This window comes from Pseudopipra pipra, chromosome 1, assembly GCF_036250125.1.
Source record: "Pseudopipra pipra isolate bDixPip1 chromosome 1, bDixPip1.hap1, whole genome shotgun sequence".
In the NCBI taxonomy this organism is placed as follows: Eukaryota; Metazoa; Chordata; class Aves; order Passeriformes; family Pipridae; genus Pseudopipra; species Pseudopipra pipra.
The window spans coordinates 70,444,111-70,471,256 of NC_087549.1; the positions used below are offsets into that span (position 1 = coordinate 70,444,111).

A 27,146-nucleotide genomic window follows, 5' to 3' on the forward strand; every position below is an offset into this window, starting at 1 on the left:
TAAAACTTATATATTTCAATTTGTTCATTATATGTGAGCAAAGCAGCATGTTGTTAATTTAGCTTTGTTCTCTATGTAGAAAGTTTGTGCTGTTTCAAGATATTTTATTGGAGTCTGGAACTTTAAAACAATTTTATTTATGAAAGTTTACTCAAGCTGAAAGTCTCTCCTTAAGAGTTTATTGCCATCTTGTAACAGACAATTTGTTTGGGATTTTGGAACTATGTAGTGCAGATTTTAAGCTGAATCCTTAGGGAGGGTGTGCAGCAATCAAATAGTATTAAAAAATTATTTTTTTTAAATAATCAATCCCTGTGAACTGTACTGTAAAAGTATTCATGAAAAACTGTTAGCCTGCTTCCCACTGAAAAGGACTATAAAATAACCCCATAACTATTCTATGTTTGTGTTTTTGTATGAGCACTAATTGGCATCTGAATGCATAGGCAGAGCATGTGCCACATGCATTTTATGCATATAGATCTGTAGCAGATCCACACAAACTGTTAACAGGTCTGAGAGAGGTGATGGCTAGACATTTAGACAGAAAATAGGTGGGAAAGCTCACAAGAGTTACCAGAAACCTCTTGTGTTTGTGATTCTCACAGGTAATGTTTTCAATAGGTAACCTGTAAATAAAAGGATGATGCATCCGTCTCCATTCACACTGAGTGACACTGAGGAGAACTTCCCGATTAACACAGATACAAAGTGTCAGCAGCTTGAGAACTCAGTAGTATTTGAAATGCATTGTAGAAAAATGGGAATGTTTGAAGCTAAATGGTGTTTGGTTTGGAGTTGTCATGGATGCCATGGATGACATATGCAGAACAGTAAACTGGAAAGTTGTTACTCCTGCTGTTATCTTACATGTTACACAAATTCTCTCATGTATATGCTGCACAGGGAGGACACTGGAATAAATAATAAACTAGCCAAAGCTATAGTCCCATTCTGCAAATACTCAAGGACAGCGTTCACTGCAGAGTATGCAGAGCCTAAAGCTAATGTAATTGCAGAAAGATTATTCTCACATAATTGGCAGTAATAGACTCATTATTGTGGGTTTATAGCTCAACATACAGAACAGTGTTTCAAGAAAGACTGAAAGTGTGAAATCAACCCAGGTTGGTAAAACATGAAAGAGCTGTTGTTAGAAAAAGATAAACAGGGCGCATGGCAGAAGGTTTAAAAATTAGCTTAACTAAATACTAAATAAGAGTCAGGTCAAAACTACAGTAGTTCAATGCAGGTTAAGAAAAAAGAAACAATCTTCCTAGAATAATTTACAGAATAATTTATGTTGGAAATGGGCCACTGTAACTCACCATTTCTAGGCAAGTTTGAATACCTCCAGGGAGGAAGTTTCTGAATGTCTCTGTACCCCTTTTCCAGGGCTTGACCATCCTCATGGTCACAAAATGTTTTCATGTACCTAAATGGAATTTTCTGTGTTGACGCTTGTCTCTTCCCACTTACCCTCTTGCTGTTCACTGGCAAGAAGAATCTGGCTCTGTAACCTTACTAGTTCATATTTACAGAGAGCAGGAAGATATCCCTTCAACCTTCTTGTCTTAAGGCTCAACAAACCCAGTCCTCTGCCTTGTCTTGTGTGTCACCTTAGCGTTCCTTCTGTGGACTTGCTCAGTTATGGAAAATAAGAGCCAAATGTACATGAGCAAAATAAGAAAAGAAATAGAAAACATTTATCGGTGTCTGTTTATCATGCTTCCTGAACTTGTTTGGATACAGCTTGCTATTTAGTGTATACATGTCTGGTTGTGTAGGAAAAATTTTAAGCTTTACATGAAGTGCCTGGTGTATTTTGGAGCATGAGAAAATAATAATGACTAATGCTATTTTCTGTTTTTAAATGCAGATAGTGAAAGCATTAGAGATTTCAGGTCACCCCCTTTACACTATAGTGTTTCTTTGCCAGTCAGTTGTCACTGTAGATTCCTAATGTGTATCTGGCATTGATCTAAATAAAGAGGATTCTTTCCTCCAGTTTGAGATATTTTTTTGGCATAGAATGGCTTAGGTTGGAAGGGGCCTTAAAGATCATGTGGTTCCACCCCCCTGCCATGGGCAGGGACACCTTTAACCAGACCAGGTTGCTCAGAGCTCCATCCATCCTAGCATTCAACACTTCCAGTGATGGGACATCCACAACTTTGCTGGCCAACCTATTCCAGTACCTCACAACCCTCACAGAGAAGAATTTCTTCCTAATATTTAACCTAAACCAACCCTCAGTTTGAAGCCATTAACCCTTGTTCTATCACTTCATGCTCTTGTGAAAAAATCTCTCTCCAGCTGTCTTGTAGGCTGCCTTTCAGATACTGAAAGACATTTGCAGAATGAAGGTAGAAGGTAATAAGAAATTTGGTTTCATTTGATAGAATACAACTTTACCTTGCACATTTTTTTCTTAGATGTATAGGGCTGTATTTTTAAAATGGATTTCTCTATGTGATCCAAGAAGATTAGGCCAAACCACACCCAAAACAACTCAGTTGTTTTATGCGTCTTAAAACTACAGGCCTTTGCTGCGTTTTACTGGAGAACAACAGGACACAAGCAGTCTGAAGCTCAAACTTGATCGCAGCTTCAGCGTGATAAATATTGCGGACAAAGTAGTTATTCTTTACTGTCCACAACTGGCGTTGTCAAACAGCTTAGTAATTGAATATCAGGACAGAACTGAAGTACTCTCCTTACTCTCAGAATAGCCATATGGACTTTCTTGTTGGAGTTTTAAATTGGGTTCACTCTCCAGTTTTATTTCTGTTCTCTAGTATTTACTTAGCAGTCATTAACATTTGGTGTCTGTTATATAGTGTTTGGTGTCTCCACATGAAATTTCAGTAACATCTTACTAAAATAAAAAAATAAGGTGTTTCTTAGCTGAGTAGTTGGAAAGGCAGGAGACATGTAAGTTAATTTCAGCTTTAGAGTTAATTGTTTAGGATCAGATGTGCCTGAATTTCAAAACAGAGTATACTCTCTGCCAGACCTCGAAAGCAACTTAAAATACAGTGCAGATATGTGTGGAAAAAGATGTAGGCAAAGGAAGGACTGACTCTTTACATCTTCCAAGAGCCATATTCAGCCTAAGGTTAGAAAGAAAAGTTGATCTAGACTAGTAGGTTACAATTCTCTTGCTGTGTTTAGTGTCTCTCGTCTGTGTATGGCATATACATGGAGTTAACTTGAAATAAGAATCCGATACAAAATTAAACTGAACTATATTAAAGTTTAGAAGGAAAATCTTTCCAGTTGGTGCCACTGAAATTTGATATAAGAATAACTTCATTGGCAAGGACTTCCCAGCTCTCTTACTTCCCTTGAAACACATGAATTTTGAATTTTGCATGTGAAATTCCTCTTTTCTCTTTCCTCTTCCCTTTATTTCTTTATACTTTAGAAGTTTTGTGGAAATTTTTTTTCCAAATTTACATTTTGGGAAGAGTATACTATTCATTTTGAAGTTGTTTCAGAAGCATCGGAGGTATTGCTTAATCTGTATTTTTAAATGGTACGGATGAAGCCTGGTATACTTTTCAGTTGTGTATTCTGAGTAGCACGGCACAGGTTGGGATGTTGCAGACTTCCTTATGTGTTATGTTTAATACATGCCTGCTCTGTAATCAGCAGTAAGATGAACTTCAACTTTGACTGGATTTTTGAATTGTCCATTGTCCAGACAAATTTGTTCAACTTGCATGATTGAGTCTGATTTTCTCAGATGGCTGGTGTGGATTCTGATGTTGTTGTAGTTGTGGTACTGTTGCTGCTGAACATATTTTATAATTTCAGTGGTAGATGTGTGGAATCATAAACTGTTATTTTGATGAAGTGTATTTTTTTAATATTCTTTTTACAAGAGGTAAGATAACTGTCCAAATTTGAATGAATTATCACAATATTATGCACTATAAAAATATATTAGTGTTCTTCTTCAAATAGAAAAGTCTAGCACATAGAACAGCATGTATTGTGATTTTGCCAGGTTACTTGCTTTTCTGTGAAACGATAGTAATAAGGCTGAGGGGAAACAAACACATTCATATTTTAGTTTAAAAGCAATATGTCTTTAAACAGACAAGCTAAAATCTGTATCAGGAGAACTGACACTTTCTTAAAGTGCTCACTGCTGCACAGTTTAATGAATATTCATATAAATATTGGTGTAGATGGGATTCTCCTATAGTTTAGATTTAGTAGGTGTAAGTGTCTGTTGGTTTGTGATGTGTTGCATATGAATTGAACATGGTTGTGAGATACAGACATTTTCAACTTGCAGACAGTACCAGAATAAGTCATCATTGAAATGACCTCATACGGTTTTGATTTAGTTGCTGAATGTTTGTATTTAGATGGTATCTATGTTAGCAGTTGCGAGAGTGTTCTAATTTTTCTGAAGCCTCCTATACATATTAATGACATCTGTTTTCTTCGTTTGATCTTCAGTCATCATCTTCTAACTGTGTTCTTTTCAGTGAGATCACATACTTCAAATTTTCCACACTTGCCATTTTTCCAGCTCACACTGTGTAGCTCAGTTAGGTGACTGTAAAGCAGGTCTTTTCTCTTCTCTTGCGTGGGAAGAGCTGTCATCTACATGTATTTTAATCTTTTGACTGTTAATAAGGAATTGTTTTTTCCATTTTCATTGTCTTTGCCATTAGCTCTCTGGGGTTTTTCACCAAATTCTTGATCAGTTGTTGGCCAACAACATACCCAGATTGGCAGCCTCCCAGAGAGTAGTTTCCCAGATGCCAACAGCTTGCAGTTTGAAGGGCAGTTCTTGAGCTACAGATGTAATGGTGGTAGCTAATAACCTGTGAAGGATTTTATTTTCTTTGAATTTGCTTGCATTTTGAATCTCTATACAGTTTTTCCAGTTTAAATATTAGAAGAGGTGACAGTTCTTTTGACAAATATACTGTGTATGCACTTATTTTCACTTCTGCTAGAAGCCACTGCATATGACAGGCTTCAGCTACAGCTGGAAGTTTTTTTCAACTTACATTGTTTTGTTAATGACAGACACTGGTTTGTGAAAACAAAACTTTTCAGAAAAATTACCAGTTTTAATAAATCTAGTTTCTCTGATCCTGTATGGAATTTTAGGAGAGAAAGCTGTGAAAAAACCCCACCTCAGAATCATGGTAGAAGAGAATTTCAGAGGTGTGGGGGAGCACAGTTCATATCGGCTGTGTCAGGAAGTATCAAGCTCCAGTGAATATTGAGTTATTGACACAAAATGGAGTACCTCTGTGCAGAGGCATGAAATAAGAGAGGTTGCTGACTCTTTTAATCTCGCAGTTTAAGAATCACATCTGCAGTAAGAGTCACTGATAATGCAAACACTCAAAACTAGATATTTTCGTACAGGGTTAATATCCTCACCAAAATAAATATGGACAGGATCTCTTGTACTTGAAAATACTGCTGGTGTCAAATGGATTTGGGGAACTCAAAATTGTAAGGTGGAAAAATAAACCTCTCCACTGTTTGTTCCAGATTTAAATGCTCCATTTTGAGTTCTGTTATGTGATGATTCAAATCTAGGTAGAGTTTACTGGACTATGAATGCATAATTTATTTATATTTTGTCTTCATGTTAAAGAACAGCATTTGAATCGGAGAGTTTAATGTATGGATTTAGGAGATAAGATACACAGTGTTCTGCTCTTGGCTTATGTTGGTTAGTGCTATGATTGGCACTGTTGTCTGCCTCAGAGTGAATAGTTAATTGCCAGCTCATAAACAGGCACTGAAGTGCAAACATATTAATTCCTAACATTTTATCTGATCTGTTTAGCATTTCAAAGCACTAGCACTGATCATTCATAAAGATGGTTATCTAGTGAGACATCCACAGCTTGTATTGTCTTTTTTCCTCCCATCTTAAAACTGTTTTTTCTCATGCTAATGGTGAATGTCTTCTTCCTTGCAGTAAAGCTGTGATGGATGTATTGGTTGATTTATGCAGCCAGTATCACTTAAATCCATCCCAACACAGTCTTGAACTGAAGTCTTCGGGAACTCAACAAGTTCTGAGTTACAAGCCAAACACTTTGATAGGAGCACTGGACGTAGAGACAGTACTTCTGAAAGAGAAGGTTCCTGAAGAGAAGGCAAAGCGACCTCTGCCAAGAGTCCCTGAGGTCAGTACTCTGTCGGGCTAAAATGGTGCCATGAAACATCATTTCATTCCTATGATTTCAAGCAGTTCTTCCAGTCTTTTCATCTTGGAACTGGATGGAAAAGACGATTGACTATAACCTGCTTTACTAGCTTAACTGTTTTGCATGCAGATTGGTAGAGGCTAGTCTAGACATTTAGACAAAATGTTATGTTGCATGTGGTTGGATAGATGGAAATCTGAAGATCAGGGTGATTGAAATTCGCAGTAATGACTGAAATGAGAGTTATGGAGTTGTATGGAGGTACATGGAGTTTTGGTGATATTTTGTTTGCCATCTTTATTAAAGATATGGGAGAAGACTGATCGTTAATAAATGTATTTCACATTACTGTGAAGATTCAGAAGTAGTCATTTTCCAAATGTTTGCTGAAATTTTTATTATTCTGAATCAATATCTAATTATACTCTCATACCTTTCAGAGTGGTACCTGTGAACATTCACAAATTACCTCTGCCTCTGATTCCTTTTCCTTCTTGGCCTGTTCTTGTTAATGTCTTCTTAGTGGCAAGGGAGGTCTGAGATTTTTTTTTTTTAAATAACATTTTTTTTCAGTGCGGGTTTAATTTGCCTGAGAGTAGTCAAAACAATATGGAATTCCCCAGTGCATTTCTCATTGTAAAATAGTTTAGCCATCACAGAGGTGAGACTGAGAGTTTGTGTTTGTTTCTGCAGAAATCTGTGAGGCTGGTAGTGAACTACCTGAAGACACAGAAGGCTGTGGTTCGAGTTAGTCCAGAGGTGCCTCTCCACAACATCATCCCAGCTATTTGTGAGAAGTGTGAAGTCAGTCAAGAGCATATTGTTCTTCTGAGAGATGGCATAACTGGGGAGGAACTGGAGCTTACCAAGTCCTTGGAGGAGCTGGGGATAAAGGAGCTGTATGCCTGGGACAGGAAAAAAGGTGAGCTGAGACTGAAAGAAGTTGCTGCAGGGTTATATGTTGTGACAACAATACTATGGGCAACTTAAAAGCATTTGTGCTGCCATTTCTCTGGAGTCCAGCTGAAACAGCAGAGTGACATCTCAGTCCAGAGAGCAGCATGAGTTTGTTCAGTAAGCCATGTCCCAAGAAGCAGCCAGGTCAGCAACATGCCCAGCCATCCTTGGTTGCTCTTGGGCCCTGTGCCAGGCTGGGCTGGACACTGGCAGGGTGCAGACTGGCCTGGGGCAGGGCAAAAGGAGGAGCTTTGCTACATCCTGGAGCTGCTGTCAGTAGAGGTGTGTGTACCACAGGGACCTCAGCCAGGCAGAGGCTGTCATTTACCTGTGCTGTGGGTTGGAGATAAAGAAAGAAGAGACATGCCATAGTCATGGCAGCTGTGAAAGCTGAGAGGCAGAGGCGACAGACCAGGGTTTATGAGAAACAGACTGGATAGGCTCAGCAACGGTTCCTAAAGAGCGAAATTATTGACGGTTTAGTGAAGAGGAACTAAGAGGTATTTGTATATGAAATTTTTTTCTCTTGTTTATTTATCCTCACTTTCTGTTCTGATAGACGACATTGTAGTAGCAGCTTCTTAGACTTGAGTTTTATCAGCCTGATTATGTATTCAAATAGCATAATTATGTGATGTGCTTTAAAATATACCTGCTTTAAAAATACACATTGACAAGCACTACTTCCTTTGAGGTCAGAAAGTGATATTCATTAAAATTGTCTCCTGCAGTTTGTCTCAATTGCTATCACTTCCAGCACAGTAAATATCCTTATTTATTGTTTAGATAATGTCATTCTTGTAGGTGCTGAGCTGCAGGCTTATTTTTTATTTATAAAGTTATTTATTTATGTTGACGTTCTGTCTCTTCTTTCCAACTCCTTTGATAAGTGACAATTCTACCTCTGTGCGAGTCAAATTTCAATGAGTTTAGACTTCTAAGTAAACTAAATATCTCCTTTTCCTTTGAATTGTTAAGATACTCAAAAAAGAGGTTGACAATGTCATAACTCAATTGCATGTTTGTTGTTTTAAGATGTTTACTTGTAATTAAGCTAACCATTTTGGAGCAATGTATTGAACAGGCAGAGAATTCAACAGGATTCATTCAACATACTCTCATTACTTACACGTCTGCCTTAAAGTCTTTCCTTTCAAACGACAAGGATGACGTATATGCTCGTACACTATTGGTCCTTGAATCTGGTTGTAGCCTATACAGTCAAAAACAAGACTTTACTACAGGGCTGGGATTATAGCAGCATATTATATTACACTTTATAGTGTGCTGCTCTCTACATTAGATCTTTTTAATATATATTTTATTATTTTTTAACCTTTCAGTATACTTTTCACTATGATAAAATCCTCCTGATCCTGAGCGTGTTTCAGCCTTTTCTGTCTTCCTGTTACTCTGTACCATGGTGTCTGAGAAAACCAGTAAATGCACATAAAATTTACAAAAATATTTTCTTTGTTTCATCAAATTGCTTCTTCCATATTCTCATTTGTAATCTCCAAGAGGAATAAACCCATTGGTTTTAGTAGCTGTTGATCAATGAATTGTGCATTGAGTACTTATCCAGCCTGTTTAGTTATCAGAACATACAGATTTTTAAAATACTTTCCCTCTAACAAGTAAGGCGTCAGAGGTGCTAAAAGCTTAGGATGTGCTTGTAAGAGCAGATTCTAGAAAAACTCATCAGTCTTTCCTTCCCTGAAACAGAAACACCAAGTGCTGAAGAATTATTAAAAGACAAGCTCTGCTGCCACCTGCTTACTTAATTCGATTTAGCAGTTGAAGCAGCTTCACAAGTGAATCAGGAATTAATACAAACACAGCTAAACTGCTTCAGTAGCAGCTCTGCATGTCTGTTGTCAGTCAACATTTTTTTCTGTAATACTTAACAAAAAAAGCGCTAGGAATAATTAATGAATATTGTGCCTTACAAGGCAATATTAGAACTTTAATGTGTTTTCTCTTATCCTTTCATTGCCTGCCTTTTCCAGTTCCTCCATCAAAAACTCAGTCTGAGCCTTCTCTGAACTATAGAGGTACTGTACAATGCTGCTGAAGGAAAATTGTCTGTCACTTCACACTATGTTTAATATGGGTTTCGTTGATAGATCTTTAAGAATGTTGAGTAAAAGGCTGTTTTCAATCTGTGTTGTCTTTTCAAAGTGTCGTTTATGTGTCTGTGCTGCTGGTCAGAACAAACACACTTCTATGTATACTGGCTCTTCAGGAATTGCCATTAAGATGCCAGCGATTAACAAATTCTGCCATTTAACTGTTCTGTAGTATGATATGTTTCTATACAGATACCAAGCCTGTTCAGGTTACCTAAGGCATGATTAGTTGAATTTCAGAATTACTAACATTTTAGAGGTCTCTTGGGTTGAAAATTTATTTAATAGCAAAGGTAGAATATTTTGAGGTCTAGGAGATCTTCCACTGTTTTCAGTTTACACGCAACAAGGCATTTTAATATCAAATTTATATATACACATTGGATAACTGAAAAGATGCTGACTTCTGAATTGTTACGGTACGTGGGGTTTGATTAGATTACACCTGTGCTTCTGCTTCTGGTTAAAAAGAAAATGTTTGTATTTAGAATGTCCTTTTCTTCCACTAACTCTGTTTTAATACATTGCTTAAATTAATTATCCTCAAGAAAGGCATGGTTGATTTTTAACTGGCTTTACTTCTTTGCATTACTAGTAGACACAACATAATCAAAATAAAACTGGATAACTTCTTTAAATTTTTGGGAAGGAAGAAAGGAAGCCCACCTCCAGTGGGTGGCAGCCATTGAGCAACTCTTAGCTCATGGCATCTTGGCTTCGCTAATGCAGTACTATGCCCCCTAATCTTCTGTCATTACTTCTGTAATGTGGCTTCCTCTTATAGGGAGTTTAATGCTAGAGGGAATATCTACTGTATTTGTCTAAGAAAAAGTGGTACAGGTTAATGAAGACTCATTCTTTTGGGACCACTGGCTGTGTTTAAATCCCAGTTTATTGGGATTATACACTGCTTAATGGCACAGTTGATAATGAGCTGTTCCTGAGGTTAATTATGCTAGACTTTCAGCATTATTGTTTATAGTTGAAGACTATATGATTATGCGAATCAAGATCCATATCTAGTTACAGCCCAGCCCCAAGCAGAAAACCAGCAGTTTCTGATGAACAAATGAGCATAGGCAGTGCTTAGTATTAAGAGAAGTATTATTTTATTACTGTATTTGGTATCAGTGTAGTTGTAGTCTTTCTTAAGGATAGTTTCTCCCTGTTTTCCTTTGGGTTCATCATTTTTACAGTTCTGCTGCGCTTTGAACTACTGTATGTGATTAACACCTTCTAACACCTGACATTGTTTACATGCAGTAGTGATCTATGTGCAGATCATGTGCTTTGTGTGATATGCAAATAAGTTTAGAGGAGTTCTGGGATGAGGATTTTTTTTTTGTGAAGGAAACCTTTATTTTGTGTCGACAAAAAAGTAATTTTGAATTTGCTTCTTAATTGTTATTAAGCAAATAAAATATTAACAAAATAAAATTCTTCCCTACAAATTAAACTTTCCGTATGCCAGTGAAATGCTCTGATGTGTTTGGAACCAGAGAGAAAGATTTTCAAGCATTATGCAGAGTCCATTAAAAAAGAGTGAGAGAGCTTTACAGTCTGTACATTGAATGGGAAACGTGGTTGTTTCCTGTACTCCATGACTGTATCATTTTGCTCATCCAGCTTGCAGATGAAAAACTGAAGAGGGAAAATAGAGACAAAACAGAATGAGAATTCGTACAGATCCTTAAGCAGGTTCAAGGCAGTCACATGTTTGAGCTCTTACAGCCTGAAATAACTATAAAGTCCCATTTTTTCCCACCTGAAGTAAAAGCACCAAGATAAGAAAAGATGAACACAATCAGCTGGTGTAAGTTCTGAGTAGAGCCCTGTTTTCAAGGGACAGGTCTTTTTCTGATTTATGGAGCTTTATCAAAATCCACATTGAGAATCTTCCCTTTAACTTCACAGTATTAAGTCACACCTGTGAATTGTTAAAGACATTCACTATATCATCTTTTTTTTAGGTGTTTTTTTTAGGTGTTCTATGAGTTTTAAGTGAGACATCCAACAAGCATTTCTGAAGACTAAGCAATTTGCTCATATTTTGCCTTTTAATAAGGGCTGCTGAATTGTGATTGAAAACTTGGTGCAGTTTATTAAATTATTCCATTTGACTCAATTAGATTTTGGAACATACTAGAACAAATAAAAGCTTAATGACAAATAAAGTGCAGATCTGGCAGTTACTTAGATAATCCAGTCCATAACATCTCCAGCTTAAAAAAAATCCAGCACCAATCCAGGATGCTTTAAAATACCAAATCTTTATTTCAGAAATGTAAAAACTATTCCATTAAAATTGTTTCAGAACCAAATCGAAAGGCTTCAGTAAGCAATGATGCAATAGAAAAAGAAAAGACACGGCTTCTGGGATTGTTTAACGCTGATAGAAGAAGTAGCAAGGTAAGTGTTCAGCAGTGTACTGCTTAGTAAAGAGAATTCGTTTCGTTCTAAATCTGTTATGTCTGTGGGTGATGCCATTTTTTGGCCTGCCTTCCTTTTCCTTCCAGGGAGTAAGTAATCTGTTAACAGGTGCATAAACTGTGTGTAATCAGTGCAGCCTGATGGAGATATCAGCTGCTCATTGAAGGAGTCAAGCTTGTTGACCATTTACTTCTTCCTTTGTTTTTTTAATGCTGTGGGTTCAATAAGTGTTAACAATGGGCCATAGTTTCAAGCAACCTATGTCTGCTTATTAGTACTGCTAAGATTATAAAATGCATTTATGAAAGAACTGATGTAATATAGAACAATTAAGACACATAAGACACATCAAGTAGATGTCAAGTAGATGTGTCTTATGACCTCTTCTGTGCATGGGTGATAATCTCTTTTAAAGCATTATACCTTTGGGAAGCTCCGTGCAGTCACGCTATTGCTGTCTCCAAGTCTGTAAAGCCGATAAATCTGGTGTAGAAGTAACTTGCAGTAGTGAACTGAAGGATCAGTGTCTGCTGGAGTACGTTAGGCATTTTAAACTTTGTTTGTAATCTTTAATTGGAAAATGTAGAAATTTCATATAAAATAATTATCTTCTATTGAGAAACCTATATGAGAATTTTTCCTTTCTCACAGAAATAAAAGACAGAAAAATTTTCTGACTCAAGAACACAGAAAAACAGTGGGCTTTTAACTTCATACTTTTCTAAAAATAATAGTGTTAACCAATTTTCATTGTAAAGTATTTAATACTCTATGATGTCAGAGGAAAAGGGAATTTTCTTTTGTCTAGTTTAAAGCGCCCTTCAGGGCTTTTGGAGTGGAATTATAAAATGTGTGTCTGACTAACTGGCAGTAAGAAACAAATGTTTGTTAATGGGCTGGTGTTTCACTTACCCTTCCAGTCTTCTCAGTCATGTTTTTAAACTGCGAAAGCTTTCCAAAATTAGTTCTTTGCCTTTTTGTTATGATCAAATTTGGAGTGCTTTTGCTGCGGAATAGGTTCCTTTATGAACATTGTGAATTACTGTGTTGAAAAACCACATCTGTCATAGATGCTGAAGCATCCTATAAAGGACACATGGAGACTGTATTTTATGAGATAAGAAGTCAGTAACTGTCAGAGTGGTTTTTCTACAGAAAATATTTCCAATTTAGAAGGGAAAAAAGGCATAAGTGGAGCAATAATGCTGTATCTGCCTGGAAGAATCAAGTAAACAAGGGAGCTCAGCTTGAGCTTCTAGAGGATGCTATGGGACTGTAGCTCCTCTGGAAGAACCAGTTATATTACAGCATGCAGTTTCTGCATCATAGTTTGTCCTCTGATTTCATTTTTACGAACTTGGGTATGAAGTCTGCTCTTGGAGTTCTAGCTCCTGAAGCAGATCAGATTTAACTTGTAAAGTATTTATGCTTACAACCTTAGAAAACGTTGATATGAAGTATCCTAATTCTGTGGTTACTGCAGTGGATTTTTCACAGCAGTTTGGGATGAGTGTTCCAAGATAGCAAACTCTTCTCTTTTTTTTTCAGTTCTCTTTCTTGTGTTTGTTAATCAAAGGCAAAGTAGGCTATACTCTGAGTTTTTTAAAATACACATTTTTAGAGATGCTAAGGATATTGAAGATGAATTAAGTTACAAGTAGTATTTGACTTGGCAGAAAGTCTGAGAAAGCTTCTAAATCTGAGGAAAAGGTCTAAGTCTTTCTTGGTGTTAGTTCTGACAAGTTAATTGATTTTTCTTGGTCATTTCTGCGCTGGATTCTTACTTTCAAATGTCAGTTACTCATTAGGGAAAGAAACTAAATCAGCCACTTTGTTTAGTCAAGCAAGGAAATCACTGTTGCCTTTTACAAACCTCTGGGAGTCTGAAACCCAATAGATGGTAGAAGTACTGAAAACTGAAGAACAGCGCATCACACAGGAGCAAGCAGGGGTTAAATAAATAGCCATAATACATCTGACTTGGTATTGTGAAAGGTTTCTATCCCAAACAGCAATGAAACTGCTGAACAGACTGAGCAGAATGAGGGTAAATAATTAAAGTGTTTTTAAGAAAGGATTTGGTAAGTTTATGAAGGGATTGTGATTTCAGGGAACTGGAATCAAAACACCAGTGCCTAAACTCTGCTCTTTATGGTTATTCTTACATTTTTACTCCTCCACTAGACTTTAAGTTGGTTCTGCATATTTGTTTTAATTTTTTTGTTTGTTTGCATTATGATTTGCAGTGATGTGTGTGTGTATGTATGTGGTCATGCACAGTCTGTATTTTTGAACTATTTGATAGGAAGAATTGTTCAAAGTATTGCATAGTTGCAGGCTTTTACAAGGGGAAGGCAATTTCTTTTGCAAGGGAAGAAGAGTGTTTGCCTGTGTTGCAAACTGTCCTGGATCAAGTGTCACTGCACGCTGCAGGCCTACGCTCAGATTTCCATGCCCACACACATGCTTTATTTCTCAGCTAACTCACTGAAAGCAGTAATCATGGTGTGACAATACACTAGATCTAAGTTTACTAAAAAAAAGTTTCTGCTGTATTGAAAACACCATGACACAGAATGAAAGCAAAGTTCTATTCTCATGGTTGATACAAATTTCTTGAAAGTATTTCTTCGGTTAACTTTGTACTGGCAGGCTTAATGCCAGATCAGGTATCATCTTGTTCTCTCCATTCTAATTTTATGCTGGATCAGTTACCCTCTGTTCTCCTGCAGCTGGCATAAAAAAACATAAAGGTGGCATGAACTCCCTTTCTTTTTGATGTTAAATGTAGTCATTTGCCTGAGGCTAAATCCAGATCAAATTGGCACTGCTAAACAATCCAGTAGAGCAGAGGTCCTGTGCAGACAATCATGGGATCTAGGCTTAAGCAGGGTGTATGCTAGCACACAGAAACAGTTCCTTCATGGAGAAATGGCAAGAAGAAGTTTCCTGCTTGTTCCCCTGTGTGGGTATAGCAGAGACTAACAGTCTGGTCCCCAACATTACAGGAAGTAGTTACTACCTATTTTCATCCTTACCCAAGAATTGTTCTTAAATCTTTCTGCTAATGAATTTCTTAGCACCTTGCCTACTCGGGGAATTTTGCAGACTACTTCAGAGTCTCTCAGCAATCAGGTCCAGCACTACTGAGACAGTTTGTCTTGATTCTGTGATGGGGTTTGGTGTTTTACTCTGGCATGTTTTTGCAGTTTTGTTTCCTTTGCTGCTGCTCTGTAGGATACTTATTTGTGTTGCAGACAGAAGAATACTTGAGGATGAACAGAGATTGTGGTGAGGAGGATGTTTTTAGTTCTGCATCTACAAGTGAAGGAAGCTTGGATGTAAGTACTAACACAGCTTGTAGATGCTATTGCATTCCTATTAGATCCTGCAGTTTGAATTAACCAGAAACCGCTGCAGTTCCTGATGCTTGGCCAAGTAGAAGTAGAAATGGCTTATATTTTAGCAGGTTTAGTTATGTGAGTGCACAGTTTGCATATCTTCATGAAGTTAAAACATAATGCGCTGTCTTCAAATGAAACTTGCCAGCTTCACTATAAATAAAAGGGTTTTTTCAATGTTAAATTCTAAGCAGTTGTGAGAAAAAAGTTGTTTTAACTAAGGTTATAGGTTGTGACTGGAAGACAGTGACAGTACTGCATGATGCAAGAGTGTGTTTGTCTTTATCATTTATCAGTGACATTTAAAGGGGGCTTTTTTCTTATAAAACCACGCCTTTCATTTTGATCCCTATGTATGAATTCTGCAGCATGGCAGCATTCTTTTTGTTTCATAAGAAGCTTTGGGGGTGAAGAGTACTTTTATTTAAAACACTGGAAAGAACAGAAAGAATTTTTGTTAAGTACTCAGTAGGGTTTGGGGTACTAAAATCCTGTGAACCACATTTAGAAAGGTTTTTAAGTGACTAACAGATTACGAATTTATGAGTATTTAGGCATCTAATTAAGAAGTGTGAATCCTAAATATTTTTCTAAGACTGTTCTGGTGATTTAGTAATCATAATAAATGGCATGTCTTTTTGTTGCTTTTTTTAATTACATGACTTTTTGTTATCATATTTTCAAAACCTGCGGAAGACTCTGGTGGCATGATAGAAGCCTGAAATGTGAGGCTCAGCTCTGAATCCCCCTTTTACAAAAAAGTCTTTGGAAAAGGAGTGCTGATCTGCAAAATACAGAACTCCCTAGACACAGAGAAGGGTGACAGAAAAGTGTGGAAAAACAGAAGAGTGAGAGAACAAATCTCTGATAAAAAGCATAATACAAAAGGAGTCCAAAAGGAGAAGTAGGTGGAAGAGTGATTGGCTGTGAGGTGTAAAAACACCTAACTCTGCAAATCTGTGAAGACTTCATAATGAAAGACTACTGAAATGGGAAAGCTGCTTATGACATTAAACATTTAGGCAACACTATAAAGATGAATATATTAATAGATCTTTCTTAGTGAAACAGAGTCCTAGTTAGAGGGTGATATGGATGATTTAAATATACTAAGTAAAAGTATAGAAAAAGCATCACAAGCTCTGCCAAAATAAAATCATCTTGTGGTTTGTATTCAGTGCCATTTTAAAATAATCTCAGTATCTTGATACCCAAGTACTAGAAGAGAAAGAGGAGAAAGAGTAGGGATTGCAAGTGACAGTGATGGTAGTTCAGATACTCTCAACTGTCCTTTATACAAGTGTGTTGCTTTCCTCAGAAGAGAGACATCTCTTTATTTTTTTAGGGAAATTTATAGGGTAAATCATAAATTAATTTTTTTTTTCCTCTGACATTGATGAAAAAAATTTTCAAAACTGTTTTGAACATGTAGGTGTCTTCTAAAGGCTCAGCTCTAAAGGGAGCAAAGGGCACTTGAAGAGATGAAAATGTTTTCTTTTTATTCAGTTACATGAACATGTCAGGGATTTAATTTCTTCCCCTTTCTTCTTAAGAGCAGCGTAGCCCTCGTTCAGTGTTTGTCTTTCACTCCTGGCTTGACCACCTGTATTTGTCGGAGCACTGATTCTGCTAAGACATAAGCACATACTTAAATGACTGTGTTGACATAGTTCCATTGAATTTGGTACAATTCTGTTCAAGCTCATAGAAGGTATATAAAAGAAGTCCAACAGATCCACTCAGCAGCGCAGGAGGTCCGTCCTTTTAAGATGCTAGATGGGCTCCAAGAAAAAGGTCAACAATTGGGATGCCTTAGGTGAAAAATTCTAAAATACTGTAACCTTGGCATAGATAACTTGTATTAAGATAAAATTCAAGTGGAAACACCAGTGAAAGAACTTCAAACTTTTAAAAATTCAGCTTAGGAGTTCCTTATGGGATAGACTTTGAGACCCTTGATCATTCGGAGTAATTTGTTATTCTGTTTGCTCAAAGGATATCTCATCTCTTCAGCGTAACTGAGTATTCTTATTTCAAATAAGTGGTACCTTACATAACTATATATATGAAATACACATTTAGAGATCATTATATAGAAATTTCATTGTGCTAAGGTAGGACTCTTGGCAAAATGTCATCCAGTAGAGGCTTCCTCTTCTGCAGTTCCCTCGGGTCTTCTTTCAGTTACTGTTTTGGGTCATCTGAAAGTATTTTGCATTTGCTATGTGGGTAACCAATGCCAGTTTCGTGTTTATTTCTGAAAGGAAAGTATTTTGCCATTGCTTTCAGCATAGTGCCAGGAGATACACTGACTGTATCAGGAAAATTTTTCCTGCCTATCACAAAATAGGTAACTCATGAAGTACTACCTTTTTCTCACTAATATGTGGTGGTGATGTGCACTGAAATGTAGAAAAAATAATAATTCTATTCAGGGTATTGATTTGGGGGTTTGTTTTGTGTTTTTTTTTTAAACTGGGCAATATGAAGGAATGGAATAAATGGGTAAAAAGTAAGAGACCCTTCATGTTTATTCAACAAAAATAAAGGTGGAAAAACAGGAATGTTTTAACATCTTAGGGAGAGCTTGTAGAAATGCAAGAGAAGGCTTTGCCATGAAAATCCTCAAAGTACAGCAGTTCATTATACCACACATCAGTAAAGGACATGAAATCCAACAGCATGTTGTAAATAAAGAAGAAATCTTTTCCTTAATATGGGAAAAAATCGGTTTTGTGCTAAGCAGATGAGTTTTATATTGAGGTCAACTTCTCAAAAATCAAATGCTATTTAAATACACGGGGGTATAAATACAACAAACAAATAAAGCAGTTGGAAGTTGCAGCACAGTTAACTGTATTCTGCTTTTTCTGTGCCGAAGGAGCTGCAGTTAAGAACAACTGGAGGGGAAAAAAGGAACTTGAGTCGTCTCTGCCACTTGGTGTCACTGTCTTCAAATAAATAGTTGAAATCTGGCATTTGGAACGCAGTACTACAATTAGCTGTTTTTATTTTTGGGCCTCTGTGTTTTTGTAAATTGAGAGTGGAAAAAAACACATTTCAGGGGCTGAACGATCTGTAGTTCTGGTGTGGACTTTGTTTATGTAATAAATCAGCTTGGGAAAAAAATATTTAGAAGTACAACCAGGAATACTTATCAGAGGATTTGAAACTTCAGCACAAAGTCTTATCACACAAGGTTTCTGTAGTTCAAACAGGGCTTCAGCAGTGCAGAGGACTTTCATCAGGACCGTTTCTAAAACACCTAGTCTTCAGTGTATGACTGAATGTAGTTGTTACCTATAACAGGCTCAATTCATTAAATGAAGCAGATAGTCCATCGAGTTCTCTGCTCGATGAATCTGCCATGCTATGATTATATATGTCCATCGGCAAAAGTACCAGGGGGGGAAAAAAACCATAAAATTTTAAATACCAAACAGTTATCAGATACATTTAGGGTATGTGTGGGGTTTTTTTTAATTTCATATTACCTGTATAATTGCAAGATCATGCTCCAGAAGAAAAGTTTGAACAAGTTTGCTAATGTTTGAAAAAAGTCATCAAAACTTCTGGTGCATTAGTAATCTTGGCAATCACTTCTTAAATGATGACAAAAACTCTTTTCCTTATAAAGGCTTTTAAAACATATATGATTTACCTTTTCAAAGCTTTGTACTCTAACTGTAGTCTAACTTTTACATCCTCCTTTATGGCAGGAGTTATACCATTCATGATACATTTTCTCAGTTCAGAATGGTTGGAAAGAAGGATCAAGTACAATTATGCAAATGTGATTTCTCTTCAACCATGTCAGGTCCCAGGTGATCTGCTGATACCCTTTACTGTGAAGGACTTCATGGCACATGGGCAGGTACTGTTAAGGTCAATAGGAATGAGAATACTGCCCATGTCATCTAAATGGAAGTTAACAGCCATCCACTTTTAATATTTCCTTGCATCTGAGAGTTATATTTGGTTTAAATTCCTGGTTTCACGTTCTTTCTTCTTGGTCTCCTGACAATGCTTGGGATGTCTTTATTTGGTATTAGCAGGATCAAATCTTGGGATAGTTATGTTGCATTTAGTACAGTTAGAGATGTTTATGTACGCTGTCAAAGATGTAGATAGTGATCTGACCTTGAAACAATTTTGCTTAGTGCGTTTTTATTTGCAAAACACAAAACTCGCCAAACAGTATGGAGAGTCTTCAGCAGACAGGTCTGTTCTCCCCAGTCTTTTGCTACAGGATGCCTGTAAGCCAGTAGTTAGATGCCAGAGGATGACTCTAGAGACGATATAGCTATAAATGTTTTCATTTGTGCAACTGTTCATATGATTAAAAGAAAAGGAGATTTATTAAATTCCAGGTATCTCAGGACAAGATTTGCCATTGTGGTAGAGTTAGTTTCATTTTGATATCCTGTGATACTCTGGGGGAAAAAGCCCCCAAACTATTAACTCGCCTTGGTAAGACAAAAGGTTTGCTCAAGCCAACTGGATTGTGGCTGGCATTGAGAGAATTCCAGTAGGTCGCAAAGATGACAATGATCAACTTTGTTTCTCCTTATCTACTGAGTACAGGGCAGGAAGCAGTGTACTTTATATTTAGCAATGGAAATTTAACTTGGATACTAGAGGGAGAAAAATTTGACTGTACAGAGGTCTCACAGGGGAGCAGGTTATTAAAGTGACCATGACATCCTTATTATCACCTGTAAACCTACAAAATTTTTTAGAGGATGAGCTACACATTCTTGATTCTGTCTCAGAACAGAGGGATAGATTAAGCAGACCATGGAGGTACCTTTCAGCCAGATTATGACTGTAAAGAGATGCAGCTGTATCTACCTCCTTTTGTGGATATTAACTGTCTTCATTCATGTGAATCATAGACAGTTTTACATAACATAGTATCTTTAGATTTTTCTTATACTGTATGATAGCAGTAGGCAAGAGCTTGAAACAATGGCTGCATGCCACCAGACTTCAAGTTTTTGCTCCAAAGTGTGGTGTCACTAGACCTCTTCAAAGAAAAGGTCCTTGGAGTTAGTGCAAAAAAAAAAAAAAAAATCATCTCAGAACCAGCTGAACTACTCCGGCTCAACAAAACCAAAAAAAAATAGCCCGAGGCAGACACCTGGAATGGAAAGCCTCAGCATCCATGGTTAAAGCATGGTGAAGTTATAAGCTATTAAAAACAGTATCTGGTGAAGAGACATGTCGGCTGACCCCTGTTCTGTCTGTGCTGCTTAGCTTGTGCTTGCCAATTTCATGTATTCAAAAATCACTTGTCAGCTCTTGCCCTCACCACACAAAAGTGGCTTAAGATCATGAGATTTGAAAACAAATCATCAAGGATGGACTTCCCTCCATTTGGCTTCTGAGCATGAGGTCTGTAGAAGTCACATTTCTAAACTTTTTCTTTTTGCAACCATGAAGGTTTTATTTTTAAAAAATATTACCAGGTAGTCATTGGTTACTACAACCTGTATCTTCATTTAGAACTGTGCGGTTAAGAGTAAAATCATCACAACACATTGCATTCGACATGTTGCTTTTTTTAAAGACAACTCGTAAACTTCAGTTCCTGCAGTGGTTTTAGCAGCACATCTTGAAGGAAATATTCTCAAGAAACGTTCTGAGATGAACATAAAGAAATAGACCAAGTCGAATTGAATGGGCTTGAGTAGGGTCATACCTACAAAAGGAATTGGGAAAAACTCTGACTGGTAGTGCCTGTTTTAAATACCTGGCAGTGTGGGCATCTGGATACTGAATCTAAGCAACCAACAGTCAGCTTTTCCAAATTTTGAAGCCACTGAAATCTATACAGCAGGAGTTGCTTGTTAAACTCTGCCTATCTCTGTCTGTTACTTGCCTCTGCTCAAGACTGAAACCTTAATTCAGCTGTTAAATTTAGGTATTTAAAGCTTTCACTCTAGAAGCTTGCCACCTACCACTGCTATACAAAATGTGAGAGAACTAAGTTCTCTGCCTTTAGAGATATCAGCATCAGAGAACTATTTCCTTCTTTGCAAAAAAAACCAAAATACTTGCTGGGCTGGAGACTGCCTGGAACAAAGCTGTGAGGTATTCTTCATGTGGGAAGCACCCTTTTGTAAAAATATCCAAATATTCAGTGACTCAGAAAGAGAGAGCAAGAGCAAGCTTAAGTATTCAGACCTGTAATGAACTGTGGTGGCAGCTCTGGGTTCCAGTGCCAGCGCCAGAGATGTTTTTCTGTGTTTTATGCTAAGCAGATGTTCCATCCAGCAAATAAGTAGTCACTGAAGCTAGAACTGGAGGAGCCAAATGGCTCCTTGCCCAGAAGAATGCCCTAATCTCAGTCTCTTTTTAGCTAAACTCATGTTCATGTCCTTGAACAGAGAATAATCTCGCTCTCCTCACAAGAGGGAAAAATTTTTTTTCAACTGGACAAAGTTTTTGGACCTGGATTTACCATATTCTTACTGAATCACTGAACTTGGGGCAGGGCTTTGGACAGGACAAGAGGTAAATACTATAGCTTCCTCTTCGAGCAGTTACGTTTTTGTGGAACCCAGTTGCTCCTGTAGCACACCTATTGGATCAAGCCCCTTGGCTGACAAGGACGAAGAGATTTGCAAGTTTTATGGAACCTGGTGGAGTTTAGGCAGGAGGTTAGAAGCATGGTTTCTCCACAGTTTTCCACAGCATGCCCAGAAGCAGAATTCAGGCATCAAAATGGAAGTAAGCGCATCAGAGGAATATGTGTCAGGCTTATTGATGGGAAAGCGAAAGGCAATGTGATTTAGGGAGGCACAACCTAACAGGAACATGCTAAGTTAGGCTTTCAGACCTGGGCTGCACGGCATCATTCTCTGTATTGTGGATGTACCCAGTCAGTCTGGCGTAAGTTGGCTCAGATATCTCCCTCGGATGTTTAATTAAGACCTGGTGACACACCCTTAACCACCCAAATCCTTTTATGTCTGATTCATCTTTTGTTACTGATTTCACTGAAAAGGTCTGAAGTTAACTCACTGAAAAAAAAAATATAATAAAGCAGCAGCTAATAAGACCAATGGCTTTTAATTTGCATTAATAAAAGCACATTAAAAAATACCCAAAGACAAACTTAAATTCCATTTGAGATTTTTCTAGTGACACCTCAACCACTCATGCTTTGCTTTCTTAGTATTTAATATTACTACAGCCCCTTAATAGTCTATAATAGCCATGTAATTCATATTCAGTCATAATGCATTCAAAATATTGTTCTTAGTGTAACTAGCAAGCATGCAGCAGTTGGGAAAATACCACCTTTAAAGAAAAGTTTATCACAGGATCGGGCTTTTCTGCAACTGGATAAGCAGAAATGGAATTCCTCAAAACAGTCTTTCAGATACTTCTGTGTACATAAAATACATTTTTTGTTTAAGTTTGGGATGGTCTGGGAACGTGTAAGGGAATTACTCGTTCCACTGCAAAGTACATTTCTTTGTGATTCAATGACAGATATCCAGAATATGTCTTGTGAAGCTTTCCAATGGTAACTACTTGTTCAATGGTAGCAAAAGGATTAGTGTGTATTTATCCAGTGCCCTTTACTAGACGAAATCAGAAATGCCTAATTGTATGTCATCGATTCCATATTTCTAATATACAATGGAAATTTTTTTTAGACAGTAAAGCCTGTGTTTGTAGTGGCATAATCTGAATCTCATGTAATCCCAGATTCATTATATTAGTCTAAAATATTCTATTAGCATATGTAGATTTTAGATACAGTAAAAATTTTCAACACCAGTTCAGGTATAATTTCTTTTCTTTTGCAAACAATTTCTGGGGCATGAACACTAATGGGATTTGGTGTCTTTCCAGCCAGTTCTGTGGACAGTGAAGACTCAATTTCATTAAAAGTAGTGGCATACAATAACATTTCTTTTAATTAGATGATCTCATGATTTCCACACATATTTGTTCGTTGGCAAAACTGAGCTGCTTGGTAGCGTGTGAAACCATATGTCTCAATAATATCTTATGGCAGGTGAGGGAGGATTTGCAAAACAGCATTTGCTGACAGGACACAATGCATTTTACTTTGATGGGGAAGTTTTCCTAAGTGAACCTTATGGCTTAGTTTTGTCATGCAAAGTCAAACCTACATGAGGCTTAGTGGCCCTTACTGGTCTTCCTTTGACTCAAAGAGTTGTATGTATCATGCAAAGACTGTATAGCACTGGGTATTGTGTGTGCTGCTCAGTTGTTCATGCCACAAAAAGAGCCCTCTAATGCCTGTGGTCTATATAGCTGTTTCACATTCTTTCTTTTTTTTTAATAGGCAACTATTGTTAGGTTTTATTAGTCTTTCACATGCATCTGCAAAACTGATCTTCCCCTTTGAGTTTAGCAGAAAGGGTTACAAATACTTTCAGATGTTGCTTTTTCTCTTACTCTGCAGTATTTAATACCATTTGAATTCTCAGCAGCATTTTGGGATGCAAGCTGAAGAGGGGAAAGTGTGGCAAATAGCAGTCAGTCTTTTTAAAGGCTTTTACAATAGTATGAGGTAGTAATACCGTCAGTCAGTTCCTTTTTTTTTTTCAATGTCACACTTTTAAGCAAATTTCAAAATACTCAGGCAAAATCAGGAAAGTATTTCTGGTTTTGTAAGTGGTCAACTGGGAGACCAGAAGAGAAAACAGATCAAGGCAAGTAGTAAGACATAGCCCTGCAGAGCTCTTAAATAGGTTTGTAGTTGTACGTCTTGGCCCCATTGACTTTTTCAGTGCCATACCAAGCACCTGTTTAAGTGTTTTGCTGGTTCACTCAGTGACCTGGTGTGAGCCGGGTGCGACCAATGTGTAGGTCATGAGCTGTGTGGGCAGTCTCTGAAGTAAAGTGACATAACGGGATGGAGAGATTACCAATAGATTTATGTTGTTAGTGTTAGGTTCCCCACACCCCTCTCCTCTGATTGTAACATTTTATTCTTTCCATCGCAGCAAATGCTCAGGTACTCAGCTAGATTTCAGTCTCTCCCAGTTTCAGCAGAGAGATTGCATTGACTCTAAATGGAGCTTGTTCTGATTTACAGTTGTTTGCATAGGACAAGTCAGGCCAGTAAAGTACACTGGGGAGGTTTGCGTTGTAAAAGCCTATTGGCAATGGATTTGACAGAAGGGGGAAGGGAAGAAGAAACATTTAAGACTATTTATTAATCAGGAATTCCAGAAGGGAGGCTTTTCTTGCCTTGATTCTGGCAAATGTAGAGATGAGAGATACTGCACAGAGACTGTTTCTGCACAAACAGAGAAAGCCCTTCAAATGTAAACATTTGAGCAGCTGGCATGGGAGATTAGTGCAGCAGCAGTGGGAGGGGGTAATAGTGGATAGTGGTGCTGTCTAAATTTAACAAATGTTAAACAAGGTCCTTGTTCTAGTTTAAGGGTTACAGGTCAGAAAGACAATATCAACTAAAAATACTGGCAACTGCACAAGTCCGTCAAAGTTATTAATTAGTATTTAATTAAAAGCAACTTGCCTATCCAAAGCTGTGACATGTTCCTCCCCCCTCGCCCAAGAGGGGGGAGAAAAAAAGGGGGTTGGGAGAATATATTCTGTGTAACCTGATTGAATTAAGAAAAAAAACAAACAATACTTTATCCTCCATCTATGGAAAGGCAACACTTTGAGACTTCTTAGTATTATTGCTTTGGATTGTGAACTTAATATAGTGTTCTACTTTTAATTTCCTGTGCCTGAATATTACATCAAAAGAAAGCATCATGTAAAGGGTGAAAGTAGCGTAGGGTCTTTTCGTATTCATATGCTGTTTAACATCATATGTTTTGGTTTTTTAAACCCTTGCCAAATAGTTAGAAAACTAGGCTATATTTCAGTATAGGGTATCTGATCATGCATTAGGTTCTTTGGATTTTCATTTTTGACCTGTGTGTTAATCAGGCTTTTAAAACAACTCCTTGCCTATTTGTTGTGGTCCAGTTCACAAGTGTTTTTTTGGAGGTCCTTTACTTTCTTTGTTTCTTTAACAGATTAAAGTATGGATATCTGTAGCCAAATTTTATTTTTAAAAAATCAGAGCTATGCTTTCTGTGCTGGCATTGTTAGGATTTTCATTGAGCTTGAAAGTATACTGAAGAAAAAGATTTCCTGGAGAAATGACAGTGGCAGCATAGTTTAGAGTATTACTGTCTTTTGGCATCATACAGTTAGAGTAACCATTGGAAAGCTGATGCAGAACTCACTAGAGCCAGTGGAAAAATTCCTGCTCTTTTTAACTGGCTTTGGACCATGTCTTTTGTGAGTTGCTAGCCACTATGTGCAGTAGTCAATTTTAAAATTGTTTTTCTTTGTGCTGCTTTTGATTCTCTTTTGCATGTACAAAGATCTTCTGACACCTTCACTGTCACCTCTGCAAATATAAGACCTTTGTTCCTTTTTGATGGACAGTTGATGCAAATAGACCCCTTGAAATTGCTTGATTTATAGAGCATTTTCTCACTGGAGAAGGAGAAAACCCCAAAGTAAACATGTTAAATCTTGTAGAAGATGAATTGCAAAAAGTGGCAAAGGAAGGGAGTGGCTTTCACCAACCAATAATTCGTTGCAAAAAGCAGGTTTTTCTTTGTTATCTGAAGCAGTACATACCCAGAAGTGAGCTGAATTCTCAGCACTGCTTGCCCTGTTTAAGCTGTAATTGTGCCAGTTAAATCCAAGTGTAGGTATATGTTGTACCTGCTTCCATAGGTTTTTAACTTCTGGTTCAGTTAAATTTGGGACAGGGTTTGAAAGGTTTCTGCCGCAGCTGAACAGTCAGGAGTGCACTCCATTGAATTTGAGTACTCCAGTCAACAGAAATAAATAGATTAGAGAGCTGTGATTTCTTAGTATTTCACACTAAATTCACGAAGGAAACAAGGCTATTCACAGTGGGAAAATTAGTTTCTTGGGAATAATAAACATTCAAAAGTCAAGCTCTGGGGTCCTAAGGTATACTACTTAATATTTAGACTTGGAGAAACTTAGCAGGCTATAGTATACTGCAAAGGAAGACAAAATTATGAATTTATATATATGTATACACAAAGTGGGAAAAGGCTGAACTAACTTGGTCTACAGCACAGCTGTACTTCAGTCACTTTGCAGTATCCTATATTCTCACTTCTGAATTTTCTTTGAAGTAATGCTTCAGTACTATTCTAACATCCTTGTCCTTTAACTTTTTTCCTATTGTGATCACTTGTTATTATCCTTTTAACTCTAACTTTGTCTAGACCACCCCATCTTCTAAATAAAATTCAGAGAGAGGGTCTGCCTCTTCATTCTCAGCCTGTTCCTCTGCACCCAGTTAAAGAGCTTGCTTGATTTTTGTCAGCATGATCAGGGTATAGATTATGCTTCAAAGAGGATAGTCTTTGGAAAATCCTCCAGGGTGGAGAGGAAGCTTGGATCTGAATTTCATGGTCTTGCAAGATTCAGATCCTGAATTTAATTCGGTTTTGACTTCTTCAAAGTATTATCATATGTATTTTTCTATTCAAATTGTTCATCTCCTTTAATGAGCTAAGCTTAATTTCTGCAGTATTGATCTGTAGGTATTATGAAACAGGTGGGTTGTATGACACCTGAATGTGCTCTACTCATTGTCCAGCAGGAGAGTATTGTCTTAAGCCTTCTCTTCCACCCCTTCACCCTGTCCTTCTGACTCCTTCTCTTCACCTGTGTACTCCTGACCACTGATGTTGATCTGGGGCTAAATATTCAGCTGTTATAATTCAAAATAGTTTCTTGGCATCAGTACCCAAACATCAAGCTGTAAGTACATTATGAGTTTGTCTTTTGTTTTGTCTTCTGCAGAAAGCTGTCATATCTACTTAAAGGGTTGGTCTGCTCCAGTGCTATTATTTGGAGTCAGAAATTCTCTGTTCTCAGATAGTTTGGGAGCTTGCTTAGGCCATCCCTTAGGATTTCAGACTCAGCATATTGTACTCAGTGTATAGTATATGTGCACACAGGCACAAAAA

General features: G+C 37.4%; 1 protein-coding gene across 13 annotated transcripts in view; it reads left to right on the plus strand.

The window, feature by feature from the left end:
• COBL (cordon-bleu WH2 repeat protein) overlaps window positions 1-27,146 on the plus strand; it is a 172,937-nt gene that overhangs the window by 63,043 nt on the left and 82,748 nt on the right. For 7 of the 13 annotated variants that reach the window (XM_064660440.1, XM_064660394.1, XM_064660405.1 and 4 more), the window contains 5 exons: window positions 5,966-6,176; window positions 6,891-7,119; window positions 9,164-9,208; window positions 11,598-11,692; window positions 14,971-15,054. In XM_064660440.1, the coding sequence (XP_064516510.1) occupies window positions 5,966-6,176; window positions 6,891-7,119; window positions 9,164-9,208; window positions 11,598-11,692; window positions 14,971-15,054 (664 nt within the window). The remainder of the gene's footprint in view (window positions 1-5,965; window positions 6,177-6,890; window positions 7,120-9,163; window positions 9,209-11,597; window positions 11,693-14,970; window positions 15,055-27,146) is intronic. The other 6 variants (XM_064660467.1, XM_064660492.1, XM_064660502.1 and 3 more) reach the window with 3 other exon arrangements.